General features: G+C 38.1%; 1 protein-coding gene across 1 annotated transcript in view; it reads right to left on the bottom strand.

Moving 5' to 3' along the window:
• Window positions 1-313: 313 nt before the first annotated feature.
• PPP2R5A (protein phosphatase 2 regulatory subunit B'alpha) overlaps window positions 314-17,570 on the bottom strand; it is a 44,023-nt gene continuing 26,766 nt past the window's right edge. The window contains exons 4-13 of the mRNA XM_035321136.1: window positions 16,248-16,340; window positions 13,853-13,983; window positions 13,598-13,657; window positions 12,504-12,612; window positions 10,108-10,161; window positions 6,115-6,165; window positions 4,784-4,903; window positions 4,576-4,703; window positions 2,318-2,419; window positions 314-1,566 (exon numbers count right to left, since the gene is read on the bottom strand). Of these exons, the coding sequence (XP_035177027.1) occupies window positions 1,434-1,566; window positions 2,318-2,419; window positions 4,576-4,703; window positions 4,784-4,903; window positions 6,115-6,165; window positions 10,108-10,161; window positions 12,504-12,612; window positions 13,598-13,657; window positions 13,853-13,983; window positions 16,248-16,340 (981 nt within the window). The 3' untranslated portion in view covers window positions 314-1,433. The remainder of the gene's footprint in view (window positions 1,567-2,317; window positions 2,420-4,575; window positions 4,704-4,783; window positions 4,904-6,114; window positions 6,166-10,107; window positions 10,162-12,503; window positions 12,613-13,597; window positions 13,658-13,852; window positions 13,984-16,247; window positions 16,341-17,570) is intronic.

The following is a 17,570-nucleotide window of genomic DNA, read 5'->3' as shown; positions in this document are numbered from 1 at the left end:
CTTAGAAATGCAGCAGTACTGGCTGCACACAACATACGGGTTCTCCTGTGTCCAGCCAGGTGAGCATAGAAGGGAGTCACTTGCAGTTCCTGCTCTTGCCTCTTCCTCAGGCTCCACGTGCTTAACAGAGCAGAACAAATCCTTCCACCCTACTCGCTAAAGTTAGAAGCACGGGTTACTCGGGTTTAACAGTTTTGTCTAAATAACTCGTGGCTTTTCATTAAGTGACAAGTGTAGTGCAGTTCAAGGGTTATTTCTGAAAGCCGTTCTAATTCTCCTGGTCTTTATAAGCACAAAGATGTGATTACAGCACTAAGTACAAACATAAAGACTTTATTGAATGCTGCTCAATTCCCCAAAGATCTTTCATTACAAAAGTTTTCCACACAACTGCAATTTAAGAGATTGGAATGGTACTCTGATAAAAGATGTGAAAAATACTTGATCAAGTAAAACAGACAAGACTTCTATAGTCAACTTTTGACCTTTAAAAAGCAGACTGCATTTTCTTTAAATAAAACAAGGAACTAGTTACTGACAGCCTTCCTGCTGTAGAACTAAAAAAAAAAATAATCCCAATTTTGGTCTCACTCTTCAGTTCACAAGGTGCTAAAACTAATGCAGAAGTGTCTGAGATTATCTCTAGAATGACACTACTCTGCAGGGAGTCCTTGGGCTGACCAGGAGCATCATTGATGGGCTCTCTAAAGGAAGCTCCATCCTCAGCTGTAGCAGGAGGAAATCTTGGAGTAGGCCCAGGACCAACAGGCAGTGAGCAGAGGGTGGAGGCACTCACCAGGTGGCAGGCAGATGCATGGACCATCCTAACCTGTTTGAGCTGACTTTTTTTCTTTTCCTACTTTGCCTCATGCTAATGTGAACTTGCACATAAATCTAAATCTGAATCCAATCACAAATTCAAGAACAGCACCACATGAGAGTTCCTTTCAAGGCTGTAGGGGGCACATACTGCGTTTTTTCACATTACTGGTAACGTACCTTGGTTTTATTTGAGAAAATACAGCACAACTAGAAGCCTTTCCTGTATTCTTAACCAAAGTATGCAGCGATGTGAAAAGCACATATAAAACAAGGAAAAAATGTACATAGCAAACTATACCACCTATGTGCAACACAATCAAAAATTCAAGTCATAATTCTCACCACTCCCGTAATTATTTCACTCATTAAGGATGATAATTCAGTTCTATGAAACGCTGGAAGTGACAGTATATCGATAATTAGACAAATTTACAATATGCTGTGGTAATGACATCATGTAACTGCTGTATTTAAGTTCAAATCTTTTCATTTACATTGTGCCAGAGAAAAAGCTGGCTGTTTATATACTGATGAGGTTTATTTTGCAAATTCTTAGATATTTCAAAAGGGTACAAAAAAGTATGTCTGTCGAGTAGAGGTTGTCATTTCTTTTATTTGGCACTTGTACTGTGTGTGTTTAGCACACTGTGAGTGCTGTTCTGCTTTTCTGCCATAGCCTTCTTAAGCTTTAACTCCTCTAGCTTTCTCCACAACTCTTCACGTTCCAATTCTTTCTTTTTCTCTCTGTAGGAAAGAGCGAAGTATCAATTTCAGCTGTGTTTTTAAGTGCAATGTGGAGATGCAGGTACCTAAAGCAACCGTGTTCTTCTACACGTAGTAATTTGTAGCGTAAGTTCCTCCCCAAAGCTATTTTGAGGCAATCAGTTTCCTCTATTAAAAAGTGAACGTACAAATTAGTAAAGGTTAGTGGTAAAACAGTAACTTTGTTTCAACTCAATTGCTGTAGCATGGTTTTGCACAGATGACTACAGTTCTAAGGAAGTTCTTTGTGTGCAAACAAGCAAGAAACAGAGCGTTTTGGGGTGGTGAAAGCACAACCACTGAAAGGAGCCTCAGTATGTGCTTTCAGCAGGCCTAGGACAACGTACACCCTGCTCCAACAGTACAGGTTAGTAGGTTAGTAGGATAGGGGAGGCTTTGGCTGAGCTAGGAAGCATTATCCAGCGGAGCTTTCTCCAGACAGTGCAGCCCCCTGCAACAGCAGCTGAGCCCAGTTCCCCTACCCGAGATGGAGCACTCCCTGCCAAGCAGGAGTGACACCAGGGGGATGATTCTTGGGGCTCCAGTGCCAGCTGCAGTGCTGCCACACACCTGCACGGGTGGGTGCCTCTTACTCAAGTGGCAGCCGGCAGCCAGGACCAAACAGCTAGCGCTTCCACTAGAGCACCCCACAGCACCACCGTTAGGTTCTGCTTGTCAGCTGGTACGTTAGGTACGTATTCACCAACACACATTTGAACAAAATAATCAGTACCTTTGCCTTTCTGCTTTGTATGAGTTTGTAAGATCATCAAAAAGCTTGCCATTCATTTCCATCAGGGTTTTCAGCACGTTATATACCAGTGCCACAATAGTTCTGGAATGGAATAAGTACAACCATTAGAATTGCTCAACACAAAATAAACTTCAGAGTCCAAAAAGGAAACTGAAAAGTATTTTACTGAGCTTTGTATTTAAGATGTTATTGTAAGGTCAATCAGTTTTTGAAACAAAGTCTTCTACTATAATTTCCTCTGCAAATTAACAAAATGCATACCTAAACTTTTTTTCTTTTGAAAAGGCTATTTAACTTCAAATCCCCAACTCTTATAATCATACAGGATAGAATTATCGGTACAGTGGCTGTACTATAAAGACATTCAGTTATGTTACGTGTTTAACAAACTGAATTCTAACAACTATTTTATAATACTTAAGTACTGAAATATGAGAGTCTAGAAAAATACAAAGCCTGCCTAATAGGTTTAAGATAAGCAAAAGAATGCAGTGGAGGAACCACAGCTGCGCAGTCCAATAGAGCAGCTAGAAGCTCAACCAGAACACTTAAGGGCAGCAGCCAGTTTTGCTGCATAGAAGTGACATAAGATCAGAGCATTGGTTCAGGTACCATAGTTTCTTCAAGAAAATGAACAGCTTGAGCAATACTGGCAGTGTCTTATGTGGCTGTCAGCATTTCCACTTTAGGAATCATTCCTTCTTTTGACTTTTTGTGAAGGCATTCTTATTTCAATAATTTATCTTAGGCAAGCGTAATGTTCATCTCCTTTAAGCCTACACTTTAATAATTACACAAAGAAATGCAGGAATTGCAACAAAATTAAACATTAAAAAGGTTCCTATCTTCAAACTTATCACTAAGCAAAACAGCATGTAAGCTGCCTTCCCCCTCTTTCCCCTCCCTAGCAGTTCACCTTCACACAGCAGTATTGATTGTAAGGCTGTAGAGCAGGGGTGCCATGCAGTCATCACCTTGAAAAATGAGTGAAAGAAAAATCTAAGGAAGTAACCAAAGGACCAGGTTTGTCTTTTCAGTACACTCTGTCCATTGTGGCACTAGGAGGTCTCTCTACTATCTGTCAGAGGCCTCATGCTCATTCAAAATGCACAGTACACTTAGCCTGCCTACACTTTTTTGAACATTGGCTTTCACGTGCTTTGAAGACAAGAGGTTACTTAGGTTATTGGTTTTCTGAGAGGAAAAGCTTGATTTTATATGAGTAGTTAAAGCCATGCTGGACGGATGATAGCTAAACTATGTTTCTCTACCCTCTAAAACTAATTAAAGGACTATACTTTCTACCCCAAGCTTCCTGGTCCTTCAGGGATACAGTTATCTTGCGTCTTTCGTGTCCTTCCCAAAGTAAAGAACAACTTCTGGCCACAGCTAGGGAAAGAACATGCTTCAGGTTTGTTGAGGCCTGAAGTACTAGAGTACTCCAAGAATTAGTTCTCCAAAATTTATATTCAGTCTCAGCTGATACATTTGCAACTAGACATGCCAGTTAGATAAATTCAGAATGATTTCAGAGTCTCTGAGGACTTAAAATAATTTGCTTCAAAGTTGCAGCAAGCTCCTGCCTACCTTGCCTGTACAAGCTTGACATTCTGCAAGTGTGACTTGCAGCTCAGTTTAGGTTGCTGGACACAGCCAAACTTTGCATTTTAGTATTTCAGTGTCATTACTGTTTCTTTTAATCAGGAAATAGAAATACTAACAACTTGTGGCATTAAATATAAAACGAAGCAATAACTCAATCTTACTGCTACTATCCTGTACAGTGGCAGGCACTGCTTTACTACGATAGAATCTTTTCCCCCTTCTTATTCTTGGCAGGCAGCAAAAATTACTTAGGCAGTCACTGACATAATTTATCTGAAGAAGTAAAGGACAGCAAAGCACAACTGTAGCAGAAGCATCACGTGGCAAGTTGTTTTGGTCTAAGTAATATTAATTTGCTTTTTAAACAACGTGTAAGATTAAATGTAATTAGAATATCAAGACCATCATTCAGTTGCCTCCTGTTTTTTCAGTAAATTCCAGTTCTGCATACTAACAATGCAGAACAGTGAAAGCGTAATATTGCTGGAAAGGGTGTCCATTTTAGTACCCATAATCTCATTGATTTCATCTAAGTCAAAACAAAGACGTGTTTACAAGCTTATGATCTAAACTGGAAACAGTGGACTAATAAAATTTATTTATGGTACTATAGACAGTTAAACATTACATACGGATTCCAGTGTTCTTTGGAGATCTTGTATAAACTGCCAAACATAATTGGTAGAATTTTATCAATGTTCTCCTCAATCAGACTAAGAATATATTCATTATTCCAGAAGTACAAAGCTCTTTCTGCAACCTGAAATAGAAAGTTTAGGGGTCAAAAACCACAAAATAAATTACTACAAATTATTTTTGATGCTTTTTTTCTTTTTTTACCTGAAAATGTGAACTTGACACACACTTGGATATTTGCTTAAATAAAGGCTCTTCTATTTTTTTGAATTGTGTCGGTTCTATTACGTCTAAGATTTCTTCAATTTCACCTAAAAACATCACCTGTTGGCATAAAAGAAATACATCAAAGTATGAGAATGTTTATCACGAGCGTAAACAAACAAAACGAAGCTCAAACATTAGTTATGAACCCTGCAAAGAATAGTGCACATAATTGCAATTGCATTAGACATCCACGTTATTTTTTTCAGTCTGAAAGAAGTCAATCATCAGGTTCAGCTGCCTGGTTACAGCTCCTGTTGTGGAATTGTTCTTTTGTGTAATTGCTCTAAACACCTAACAGATCTGCTTTTGCAGAATATTTTTTCTTTACAGTTAAAAAGATGCTAAAATAATGTAGTTCTTCATCACAGAATTGTAGGGGCTGGAAGGGACCTTGAAAGATCATCGGGTCCAACCACCCTGCAAAGCAGGTTCCTCAGAGCAGGCTGCCCAGGTAGGTGTTCAGACGGGCCTTGAACATCTCCAGAGAAGGAGACTCCACAACCTCCCTGGGCAGCCTGTCCCAGTGCTCCACCACCCTCACCATGAAGAAGTTCTTTCGCGTGTTGGTGCGGAACTACTTGTGCTGTATCTTGCTTCATGAATTGCTGCAGAGGTTACATTTACCTGAGATCTCCAGAGTAGCTTCTGTAGTGGTAAATACTTAATATCTGATTTAAATTACAACCTGCAGAACACTAGGTAGGGGGCATAAAAAATGCATTAGCACTTGAACAGGGAGAACAGAGTTAAAGAACCCTACTTGTCAAAAACTATTGGGGTGAGTTTTTGTGGCATGAGTCAAACTTCTGATTGTACTCATTTTAATTTCATAGAAGACAACCAGAGAAAAAAAATAAAAAAGAAAAAAAAAATTCCCAAGATCATTTATTTTCATACTATGGAAAGAGAACATTTGCATACTTTATCAGCAACTACGATACTGAATAGAAGTCTTGTTGCAGATGACTACCCCCAACCTACTAGTGTAACTGGTGAAGTACTTCTCACCCAGAAAATCTGTTTCTCTGTACAGTATATCAATTAGAATGCAACTTTTAAAATAGTTTTTAACATAATAGCACAATAGTAAGAACTGACATAAAAAAAATGGCAGAGCTGCCTGACAAAGATGAGCACTCTTCAGATTCAAGAACTGCACGCTTTCTGCAAGATCTCTTGAAAAGCACAGCAGAGGTTAAGACGTATGAACCAGCCACATGACGTTTTACATAACAGCAGAAAAGAAACTTGTACAAGACAAAACCAACCTCTTTCTGACTGCAAGTTTTTGGCCAAAATTTGAGCAGTCCTCTGATTACCTGTATGAAAAATACAAATAAGTTAAAACCAGAAGAAGTTTCTATTACATATTTGATATAATTTAAAAATAAATAAAATATGACTTTGCTTTTCCCTATCCAGTGGTTTAGTAAAAACTGAATACAGTTAAAAGTAATTCCACTGAAAATACATTCTTTGTTGCCTTAATTAAACATTTGTCTTGTTTTGGTTATCAGAATAATTTAGACCTTATCAATTCAAAAAAGTCTTTGATTATCCATTCCCACTCCACTCCTACCTCACATTAATTGATATCATGTTGATAACACCAAAGCATCACAAAATGAAGTCAGTTCTCCTGTAGCAGGACAGCCCAGCATATTTTTCTCCTGATCCATGTGCTGGGGAGCACCTGTCTTGGTTTTGAAGCCCAAGAGCAATTGGTGTACACTGACTGCACAAACAGGGTTATACAGGGGAGTCCTGTCCTCTACCACGTCCTTTTTTTCTTCTTTAATTTGAAGCATGACAGACTGGAAATGATACAAAATAGTTTCCAGTATCTACACTGGAAACTATCACATGTAAGACTCGAAAAAACCCTTCAGGGAACCTAATTAGAAAGCACAGCTCCTAAGAGGGGCAAGGTGGAGGAGGAGGGAAACAGGGAAACAACAACAAACAAAAAGACTGGAGGCCTGTTTCCTAGAAACAAACATCTGACATGGCATCTAAATTACAAAATTAATGCTGGCTAAAAAAAGCCATAACTGCATGTTTTGGAGGCAGAAACATTATCCAAGCACTGTAAACTTTCATTCTGAGCAAAGGACCTCTGTTTCTATGATATAACAGCACCTAATGGATCAGACCCAAGCATAAAGCTCACTCAACTACACAAATATTTTCCATATTTGATTTCTCCCATGTTGATTTTTATTTCTTGTAACCTTCCCAGCTGGCTTTGTTCACAACGATGTGTACTTTCAAAAGTGACTTTCTGACAGTAACAGGATTTTAAGTGCTCACCAGTTCTGATCCTAGGATACACAAACATTCTGCTTCTACAAAACCAAGTGTCAGTTCAGATGAAACCCAGCATGTGAGGAAACCCCAGGCAGCTCAAAAACTTATGTTCAAATCCAGAAAAGCAGCAAGTTACGTGGGAAGAACAGCAGATCCCTTACAGAGCCTCAACTGTGCAGTTGTACCTAGCTGGCGATGTGCCCCAGCCAAATGAACTCTCAGTGCCACCATCCGATACCTGATGGAGGAGTGGGCAGCCTGGATGGGGCCATTTTGCAGCCTGGCCACAAAGGCAGAGCTCGCTCCCTGACCCGCTCCTCTGCTGCTGACCTGGCCTCCCCGCCGCCAGCTCCATGAACACGGCGCGGTGAAGTGGGGAGGGGAGACTGAGCTCCATTTCCCTAAATGACCTGATCCGGCAGTCCTTTCATCACCTGCTTCCCCTCCCAGCCAGAGTCAGGCTGGCATAAATTAATTATGCTTGTTTGTCTAGAGTCACCATTTAAATACTCTTTAAGTCTAGGGCCACTTTTTGTTGTTGTTAATTAGCTTGTAACTGAATGGCTGTTATACACTGCTGAGATTTTGTATTTTTAGAGAACAAACTGGAACATTTACAGGTGCGATAGCTTATTCTGCCAACACCTTCCCTGCTCCCCAAAACAATGCAAGAAAGCCAAAAAATGTCAGATGGCTGCATTTGCCAAAGGAAAGCTGTGAGAACCTACCATACACCTCTTAACTGGAGCATGAACTTCCTGGTCTTGGAAGCACAAAACTGGGTTAGCTACAACAGCCCAGTTTCCAGCACTCAGTAATGAGTGCCAAATAAGCTTCACTACATAGACTCATATTCTCAACTTCTTAACTTGACAAAGAAATATATGTTCTTAGCATAGAAGTGCAGACCTCATCAACATACCTAATCCTTGCTCTTTAGAGGAAGGATCAGTTCTAGCTTGACCATGCTGTCATGTTAAAAAAGCTGATAAGTGCACATTTAAGTTCAAAGATTTTACTCCAAGAAATACATGAATGCAGATCTGAAATCTTACCGCTCTTACTACACAAAACGCACATAATTAATATTCTTCCCTGGGCTACAAAATTCCTATAAAGTTGACTTACAGCAGCAGACACCTGCTAGACAGCTTATGCACCAGGGCTGCATGTTTAGCCTGATTCTCACTGTAGGAAATCTCTTCGATGTAAAGGCTATGGCACTTAGCAGGGTTAGGTAACGAGCTCCTCCTGTCAGTTCTGCAAACATCAGGACTGACCTAAGGCAGACTACCATAGTTAGAAGAGCTCAGACTGAATGTCCTCTAAATTGACCCTGAGTGACAATTCCTGCCAGAAAAATAACAGTGAGGTACTCATGAAGATAGCCTTCTGATGGAGTGCTTAAAATACTACTTGACCTAAAGCCAAATAAAAAAATCCCAATGTTATTTCATCAGTTGCCCCCTCAAATTTTAACACTTATCTGTCAAACATTTCAGAAAGTTCCTTAAAGCTTCACTTACTGTCATATATTTTAGTCCTCCTTTATAAAACCATTTTTACTATATGTTCCAATTAGTGACCAAGGCAAGCACAGGTCTTGTGTCATCTCCATTCTGAATTCATCTTTACTGTTGAAGGGGTGACCAGAATTGTAAGCTATGACCCAGGTGAAGTCTCAGAATCGTACCGTGGCACTCCTGTGTCAGTAAGACCTGCCTTCCCCCTGCAGGGTTTGGGCCTGGAGCCTGTATCACGCACGGTTCTGTAAATTCACATCAGGACTTTGCCAAGTTGTCACTTCATTCAGTCTTGCAGGTTTTTATGTAATGTTACACACTTGTTGCTCACATGTCAGCTTTAACTGTACAAGTACCTGGATTGTTTTATCCCTTGGCTTAAGGAACAGAGCTTAGGCAATTCCTTTCTCCTCACCCTATCCAACAAAATCAGCTTATTGACCAGTTAAGCTGGCAACGCTGCAGTGCAGTGGGGAGGAAGGCTCTTCAAGCAGTCAGGACAAATTTATAGACAGTCAGGCCTACTTCCACCACCTATAAAGTAACTTATTTTCTGATGAGGAACACCAACACTAAGTGACCCTGCAGAAAACAAGCTTCCACTGAAAAGCTGGTGAGATTAACATTGTTTAAGAAAAAACAAATCACAAACTCTACACTTTTCTGTCACAAAACGTGATGAAGCGCTTAAATTCCAGCACATCCCTAACAGAGGGACATCAGATTGTCAAACCAACAGCTTCTCTTTGAGCTGGTCTGATACTAGTCTGTTTCCCCCTGAGCTGCTGTGCTGCCCAGCCTGCATTCTTCAAGAGCATTGCCAAACACATTGCACAAAGCGCTGCAATCCCCTTCCTGGCTGAGCTGCCGATGCATGGCGTGGGAGATTCAGCCTGGCAAAAGCCACTGATGCCTGAAGCACCTGTACTATAACTGCCAAGAAGCACCCCAGTAACTGAGAGGACAGAACAGAAACATCACATTGGGAACGTCAGGGTCTTTCTGTCTAAATAAAGTGTTGTTACTCTTTCTCACTTTTCTTTTCTAAATGTGTTTTCCCTGAAAAATTTTCAAATTTACGCTAGGCACAAGCCATCAGCACCCAAAACGTTGAATTTTTAGTTGTTACCAGGAGGGAATACAGTTGTTACATAAGATCTTATATAAGGTGATTCACACGATCTCAGTGCTTCAAATTTTTATTTAAATTTGTGCTCCATCTTGGATATATGCTAAGAGAGAACTGTACTTTCAAACCCAGGACTTTCTTAACAACTGTCCTAGATTTATTTTTTTTTTTCTTTTCCCCAAATGCCTATGGATCATTAATCAAGATATCACAGATAGCACTGCTGTGCAGTTCCAATGAGCTGCAGTAAAATACTACATTGAAATTAAAAATAGAAAAACATCCAACTGAAAAACACTTACGGGCTCTGTTAAAGTTGTATCTTTTTCCAGGAACTGTACAACACAATAGGCGAGCTAGAATGTAATTCATATGATTATTTAGTTTAAACAGACACTGTTTAGACATTGCAGCAAAACTAAATATCCCGACTTATAATGGAAGCACTTCAGATGAGGAAGAAGGTACAAAAAAAAACAACCCAAACACCCCTAGAACAGCCATTTAAAGTTCTTCCAAACTAAACAAAATAGCAATTAAAACAGCAAGATATACAAGCTAGCTATATCTTACAAAAACTTCCTGCATACCAAAAATCTTCAATTTTATCATCCTAGAAGATGATCACTTTTAAACTTGACAGCACTTCCTTAACTCAGATCCATTATCTAGACAGGTTTTCCTCACCTTCAGTTCCTGTATTAACATTACACTGTGATTAAGCAAGCATTTTCAAACATCTATATTGGGGGAAAAAGCTGACACTTCCATTCAAAATAAAAGCTTTTTTTTTTAAAAAAAAAAAGAAAAAACACCTTTGACTGAACACACACAAGTAATAGGTGTCAAAATTCAGTGGTAAGATTATACGTGAAATAATGTTTGCCTACCAGCAGAGCTCAGATCCAGCAACACACACTGGTGGAAGAGTGCATGGAGTGCGGGAAGCATAAGGAGACTAAGTCACAAGCATGCTCTCCTGGCCCTCAGTGATTTCTTCCCAGGCCAAAGTGGGATATTGTATGTTACATAATTACTTACATTTACATATTGCTTGGTTACGTAGCACATAGTTAAGTAACAAAACAACCACAGCTCTGCCATGCACAGAACCATATGCTACCCCTATTGCTGAAGCAGTTAAAACCCTAGATTCCATGAAGACTGGAATGGGGAAATCACATAAATCAGAGACAATTATTTAGTGCATTGCATACTTATTTCCATACTTAAGATGTCTGAAATCAATCATTACATTTCATTTTTTTTTGATTCTGTTATCCCAAAAGAGGTAATTACAATGCTGTAATTACAAGCCTAACCTACTGCTCCTACCCTCAGGATAAGGATGTGTATATGTGGATCCAAAAAATAACACTGCACACATGGATCTCAAAATCCCTTTAAAGTGTTCCTGTGCAATGTATCTATTGTTCAAAGACACAAAGGCTCAATCTTAAGCCAGCTTTAAGACTTTAAGAGCAGGCTAAATTGTGCTGTAGCAACAAAGCAATGGGCCACTCCTGACTGTAAAGTAGACTCAGTGCTGGTTTCTGGATAACACAAAGCCAGAAACACAGTGACAAAACTGCTCCTTCATTTCCAAGTGGTATTTTGGTACATGGCACTAGTGGTTTATGAAGCGATAGGTGAGTAGCCTGGCCAACAAACCAAATGCTACTTTAAAGCACCCAGTACAGCTGAGTTTATAGGACCCTTTCAGGTACCAATGGCCCAGATTAAACATATTACAGAAAAAAGGCTAGCTTGCTGTACTGATCTATCAATGAGAATACCTTTGGCATATGACAGGTCCCTTTCATATCACTGACTCATTCCATGGAGCAGCCTATTGCACAGTAATAAACCACAAAGACAAGTGATTTAATTTAATTAATTCCTAACTCTCATATAAAGTTTTAACTGAGCTCTTGTCTTGATCCTGTTTATAGGCTATATAGCCATAATGATTTCACTTTAATTAGAAACTCATTTCCTTGTATCTTTGTCTATAAAGGAGTTATATTAGCAAGCTGATTAAGTTAACAAAGCAAGTTTTTAATTAGCCACAGCAGAATTACTTGCGAGTTTTCATCAAATATATTCAATATTCAAGTGCCATATGTCTGGAAAGGATATACATTATTCCTCCAATAAGATGATGAACGTCTGCGCTAAGTATAAGAATGGAAATCAAATGAATAACTGCAACATTTTGACGGCATGTCGTGGATCTACATAATTTCTGGCTGATCCAGAGAGCTATCATGCATTTCTGCCATTTATATCCCTTCCCCTCCCCCCAGTCACTGGAATTTTAAAAATAAAAAAGCACGTCTGAAATAAGCACCTGGCCGTACTCAAGGTTCCTTTATACACAGCATTTAAGTTACATAAATGAAGTAGTAATGGAGCAAGGTCCTGGGATTAAAATGTGACTGAGTAGCAAACCACAAAAACTTCAGTTGATGTGACTTTGAATTGCTGTTACATTCTATCATTTTTAATATATGCTAAATATCTCAAAATTAACATTTAGACAAGATATGTAAGATCTTAAAAATAAGTAAGTATCTGAGATTGCATTTGCAAATACCTTGGAATATCAACATGGTAACACATACTGCTTTAAATTTTCATTAGTTTCAAATGCAAATACAAAGAAAACCACAACTCTTAAAAATAGGTAAAAGCTTACCTGTGCATGAAACAAAGCTAATCCCTTTGCAGTATGCATGGGAATCAGAACTTTCATAAGGAACTGTTTGTGTTCTGCTTTCAGTGGCAGTGCAAAACCATTGATAATACTGAAAACATGAAGAAGTAGGATTTATTTTTATTTAATAAAAAAGACACCTCCATCACCACCACCACCAAAAACAACACATTTTTTTCCTATCAAAAAATCGAGAATTCCTGTAAATTAAACCTGACAATTATGAAACTACGGAATAACTTTACATATGCACAATCTCTAAAGCGTTGGCATCATGCAAGTCTGGCCTGGTATATAATTTTTAATGCTATTTTAACATTGCAGTTTGAACACTTATTTTGAGATTGTTAAACAACTTATCTGTCCAAAAATAAAGTTAAAAAGTTGTCACTAACTCAATAATCTTAAGAGTCAGCTGTAGAACAACAGTCCTTCAGGACACAACAGTCCTTGTTGTGTTTTTTTCCTAGGTTTTAGATTAATTTGAGAAAATGGTATCCCTTTCACTTGATTTTCATTATGATTTCTTCCATGATACTTCCACAGTCTTTGGATTTTTAGTAAGGCAGTAATATTTATAAAGTTTTCTACTGTGAATATATCAGTGGCAGTTTTAGAAAGCTAGTAAAATGCTACCACCAAAAACTTCAGAAGTAAAAATGAAATTAGTGAATTAATGGCAAAAAAATGGTAAGTAAAACACTTACAAGGCTTTCCTGAATATAATTTAAACAAAACCAGCCTGCTGAAGATTAAAGCATTTTATTCAACGCGAGGTGAAAAGTAAACATTCATTGTTTGAATCAAAGAACATGCCCTTTATTGGATATATTCCTCACAAGCAAGGGCTCTTGAGAAATATTTTGCCCTTCATCTTTAAAACTTGTGCTGAAAAAGAACAATTTATACTCGATATCCTAATTTGATATTCACATGGTAACCAAGACAGTATTAGATTATATCAGTGACTGCACTTATGTGATAACTCATTACTATACTCCTCCCTTTCCCAAGCAAGAAAGCTGAAGCAAACACCCACAATAACATTCATACTTTTTCTGTCAGATCAAACTTACCTTCCTAATATCTCAAGAAGTTCAGCAACACCATTGAAGTGCTCTGTTTCATATATAAACCTGTTATGAAAAGAAACAAAATTGAATGAGAGATTCCAAAGAAATAATCTTTAGTAAATTTTAGATATTTGAAAGCCAGATCACAGATCAAAACCAGGTCTTTTCATTCAAGAACAAATCACTGCAGTCACAGTCCATGAAGGTAATATAAAATGTTGCTCAACCCAAACAGACATATAGCCAGACAGAGCATACCTGAGGAAAATGTTGTTAATCTGTTTCCTGATGAACGCTCGTAAACCAAGGAATTTTCCATAAATTCGATGAAGAACTGTCTTTAGGAAATCACGTTCTCGTGGGTCTTCACTATCAAAGAGCTCCAATAACTTTAAAAATTAAATTGAAATGTATTACTTTTAGAAGATTTAAATTTTGTCATGCTGCTAACCAATTTGAGCTTTATTTTGAACTTAGAAGTTTGCATTAGAAAAAATAGAATCAGTTTGACCTAAAATTTTGTTTGGATGTCCAATGTTACTTCCAAAATTAATTTTTAATAAAGCTGATTTTTCTTAAGCAAATCTAGCAGATTTGTTTCAGTCATATCAAAAAGTCTGTATAAAACAGACATGAATAAAGCCATTACAACAATGACACTATCAAAATAAAAATGAAATTTTAAGAATGAGTTTATCAAATTTTAGCTAAGTGGTTTAGGTAAGTGGTCTTTAAGATGTAAGAATGAACCAAATTTGTGTCATATATTTACAATTTCTTAAAATGCTGTAATACTGCTTTCAATAAGCTACTCATGTCTTCAAGGTTAAGCAAACCCATAATTCTTTGCAGAATCATTTTGTAAGACAACTCTATGATAAAAATCATGCGCATTTCCCCAGGGGAAGAAGAGGGATACATATGTTAAACCGAATGATAATGCATTAAAAATGGGCTAGGGGTGGGGGTGGGAAATCACAGCAAGTACAAGTTGATTCATTTCTGTCTGAATCAACTCTCCGTGTTCCCCCATCTCCTTTTATCTAAACACCTCCCCACCCCCCTACCCCTCACACCCCATTTTCTTCTTATTGATTCTGGGTGATGATTATGTTTGGTATTGTTCCTATTTATTTCAACATTCAAGATTTAATTAAAAAGAATTACAAAATCTAAATTCATAAGAATTAACCATAAGGTAATGAAATTAATTGATTCTCTAAAACAGACTAAATGCCCCAACAAGCTAAGCTAGCAAGACTTTCCACACATTTTTGCCTGTGGAAGGTTTTCCAAGGATACAAAAAAGACCACACTCTTGAAGACATCAAAAGATATTCCAGTCCCATTACAGGTCACTAGCGTTGGTTTTTTTTCCTCCTGTTTGTCCAAGTAAGAGCATATTTAGAAATACTAACTGTGCTAAATAAGTTAGTAACTTTGCTCAAGTAATCACTACAGCCTCCTGCTCAGCCCAGGTCTACAAGCTTGTGTATGTCTACACCAAGCAGCAACACACACTGGAAACAGCTGTTCCAAGAAGTTTGCTCGAGCTCATTTCATTTTTACATTTAGAAGGAATTTCTCAGGGTCACTATCCCACTTTTTCTCCCATATATAGCTTTCTGTGCATCGCACTGTCTTTCTTGTACTCTAAAGATCACATGAAAACATCAGGAACTGAAATTCTGCAACATGGCTCCTAAGAACCATGGTCCAATTAGTTAATTGGATTTGCACAGCCAGTAGGTCAGCAGCAGCTTCAGCCTTGAATTTTGTGTGCAAGTTGAACAAAACAGAGAAGGGGAACACCTATAAACAAGAACAGTAAAGCCAAACAAGCGGAAATATAAACAATCACTGAAGGTGGGAAGGGGAAATGGCCATCTATGTTGTTATTTTTCATTGCTGTACTGTGATGGCTTGCCAGCGCTCGCTCAAGCTCTTCCTTGAAAAATGAGTGTTTTGACATGGTAAAAATCCCACTGAGGTAATATGGGACAAAAATTGTTACTGTATCATACAGCCTTGACAAGTTATATTTAACGTCTCACTTGACCTTCTTGCTCATAGTTACTTTGTGTGGTGAAACATGATTTCCATGATTTTCCATGATTTTCCTATGTATGTTCTTACTTGATTTTCCCTCCGTGCTTAACGCATGATAGTATGAGAATGACACTATCCAGTAACAACCTAACAGGTGCTGGAACACTTTTCATATACAGTAAGTTAGTTATTTACAGGAAAAACAATTCTGCTCCAAGTTTTCCCATTATAAACCTCTATGAAAAGCAAACAAAAAGGCACCACAAAGCACCAAAACAGTTTCATTGGCCCACTGTTGATTTGACTGGAAACAAGTTACAAATCATTAAAAACACAACTCGCATTCACAAAATACAAAAATCTTGTATTGCATAGCACTGAGGATGATACCTGAAAACAGTTTTTCTGAAGTTGCTAATTACTTACAGCCTGTGCGATATGAAGTGCTGTTCATTTAGCATTTGGCAGAAATCATTGTTGGAACAACTAAGATTTAACCCTGTGTCAAAACAAAAGCTTTACTATCTCCTTAGCGTACAATCATCAGGTAAGTTAAGTCTGAGAGGAGATCTTTGAATCTGAGACAGGAAACCTCTCTACTCACCTGCTGTACAAATCTCTGGTCAATGTATCTCTTTGCAATGCTAGGCTGAAAATCCGGGCTCTCCAAAAATCTTAGGAAAAATTCATACACCAACTACAAACATTAAAATTTTGAACAAGTTAATCAGCACACCGTAATACAGATTTTATCCCCCACCCAAGTCAGTGGGATTATTTACATACATAAAAGGTATAAAAGGAAACTGATGTCTAACACATCACTGCTTAATCACAGCCTCTAGTGAAATTTACTGTAAGAGTTACTGTAAGCATCAAGAACATTTTAATTCTCAGAAGAGTCAAAGCATAATAAATAATTTACTGAAGATATCACTGTAACACTAAAATCAAGTGAAAGATCTAAGAATTACTCAAATTCACACTTCCTACTATATTAAGAACGTATTATGTAGAAATAAGTTATCAAAGACTTATCAACACTGAGGGTAAAGTTAAGTGCTCTAACATTATGTAATTCTGTAAAAACAGATTAAAGAAAGTTTGCTAAGTGCTTCTGAAGCCAGGTTTCAGCTGCAAACTCCAAAAATGAAAGGTCATTAAAAAGCTAAATGAATACATATAACGCTAAGCCCAACTGGTAAGCTTCTATTTGTATATCCCGGGCATTCAATTCAAACAAAAGGATCTTCTGCAGATTTACCTTCAATATCCTTTATATTTTGTAGTACTTATTTCTACTGAGTTCAAGTCCTCATTTGCTATGACCCTGCAAGGCCCACAGATGGAAAGACAGACAGGAGATAGAGACAGCGAGGGCCTGAGGTAGCAGAGAAAGGCATGAAGAAGCCAGAGCACAAGTCCCATATTTTTGGATTCATCAGAAGTCCAAGACAAATTACTGTTTCCATAACAATGGCAGGTGAGGGAGGATGCACACAACTCTCCCAAGTTATAAAATACACATCAGACGTCTCTTAAGACAGAATTGAGAAGAAAAATGTCTTCAGTTTAGATACATTCAGGGCCTTTTATGTTCTCAATGCCTGGTCGTAGCTCCACGATCGTTAAATAATAAGCCATAATACTAAAATGAAATTTAGATACATCACTAACTGGACTTCTGAATAAAACCCATGCTGAGATCATATACACAGGCATCTATTTCAGTGATTACCACTACAAGTACCTATGAAAAACCCCAGAGTCAACCTCTGAGGAACGCATAATTAGGAAGTTCACTTGAGAAAAGCGCTCAGCAGTAAGTACTGTTATCTAGAACATTTGAGATCACAGTTATTATGCATAGCCTCAAGTGGGGTATACTGTTACTGCAGAGCAGAAGCTCAAAAACTCAAGTTCCCCT

The sequence above is a fragment of the Oxyura jamaicensis genome, chromosome 3, assembly GCF_011077185.1.
Source record: "Oxyura jamaicensis isolate SHBP4307 breed ruddy duck chromosome 3, BPBGC_Ojam_1.0, whole genome shotgun sequence".
Classification (NCBI taxonomy): Eukaryota; Metazoa; Chordata; class Aves; order Anseriformes; family Anatidae; genus Oxyura; species Oxyura jamaicensis.
The sequence above is the reverse complement of the archived record's forward strand: the minus strand, read 5'-3'. Positions and strand labels throughout refer to the sequence as shown.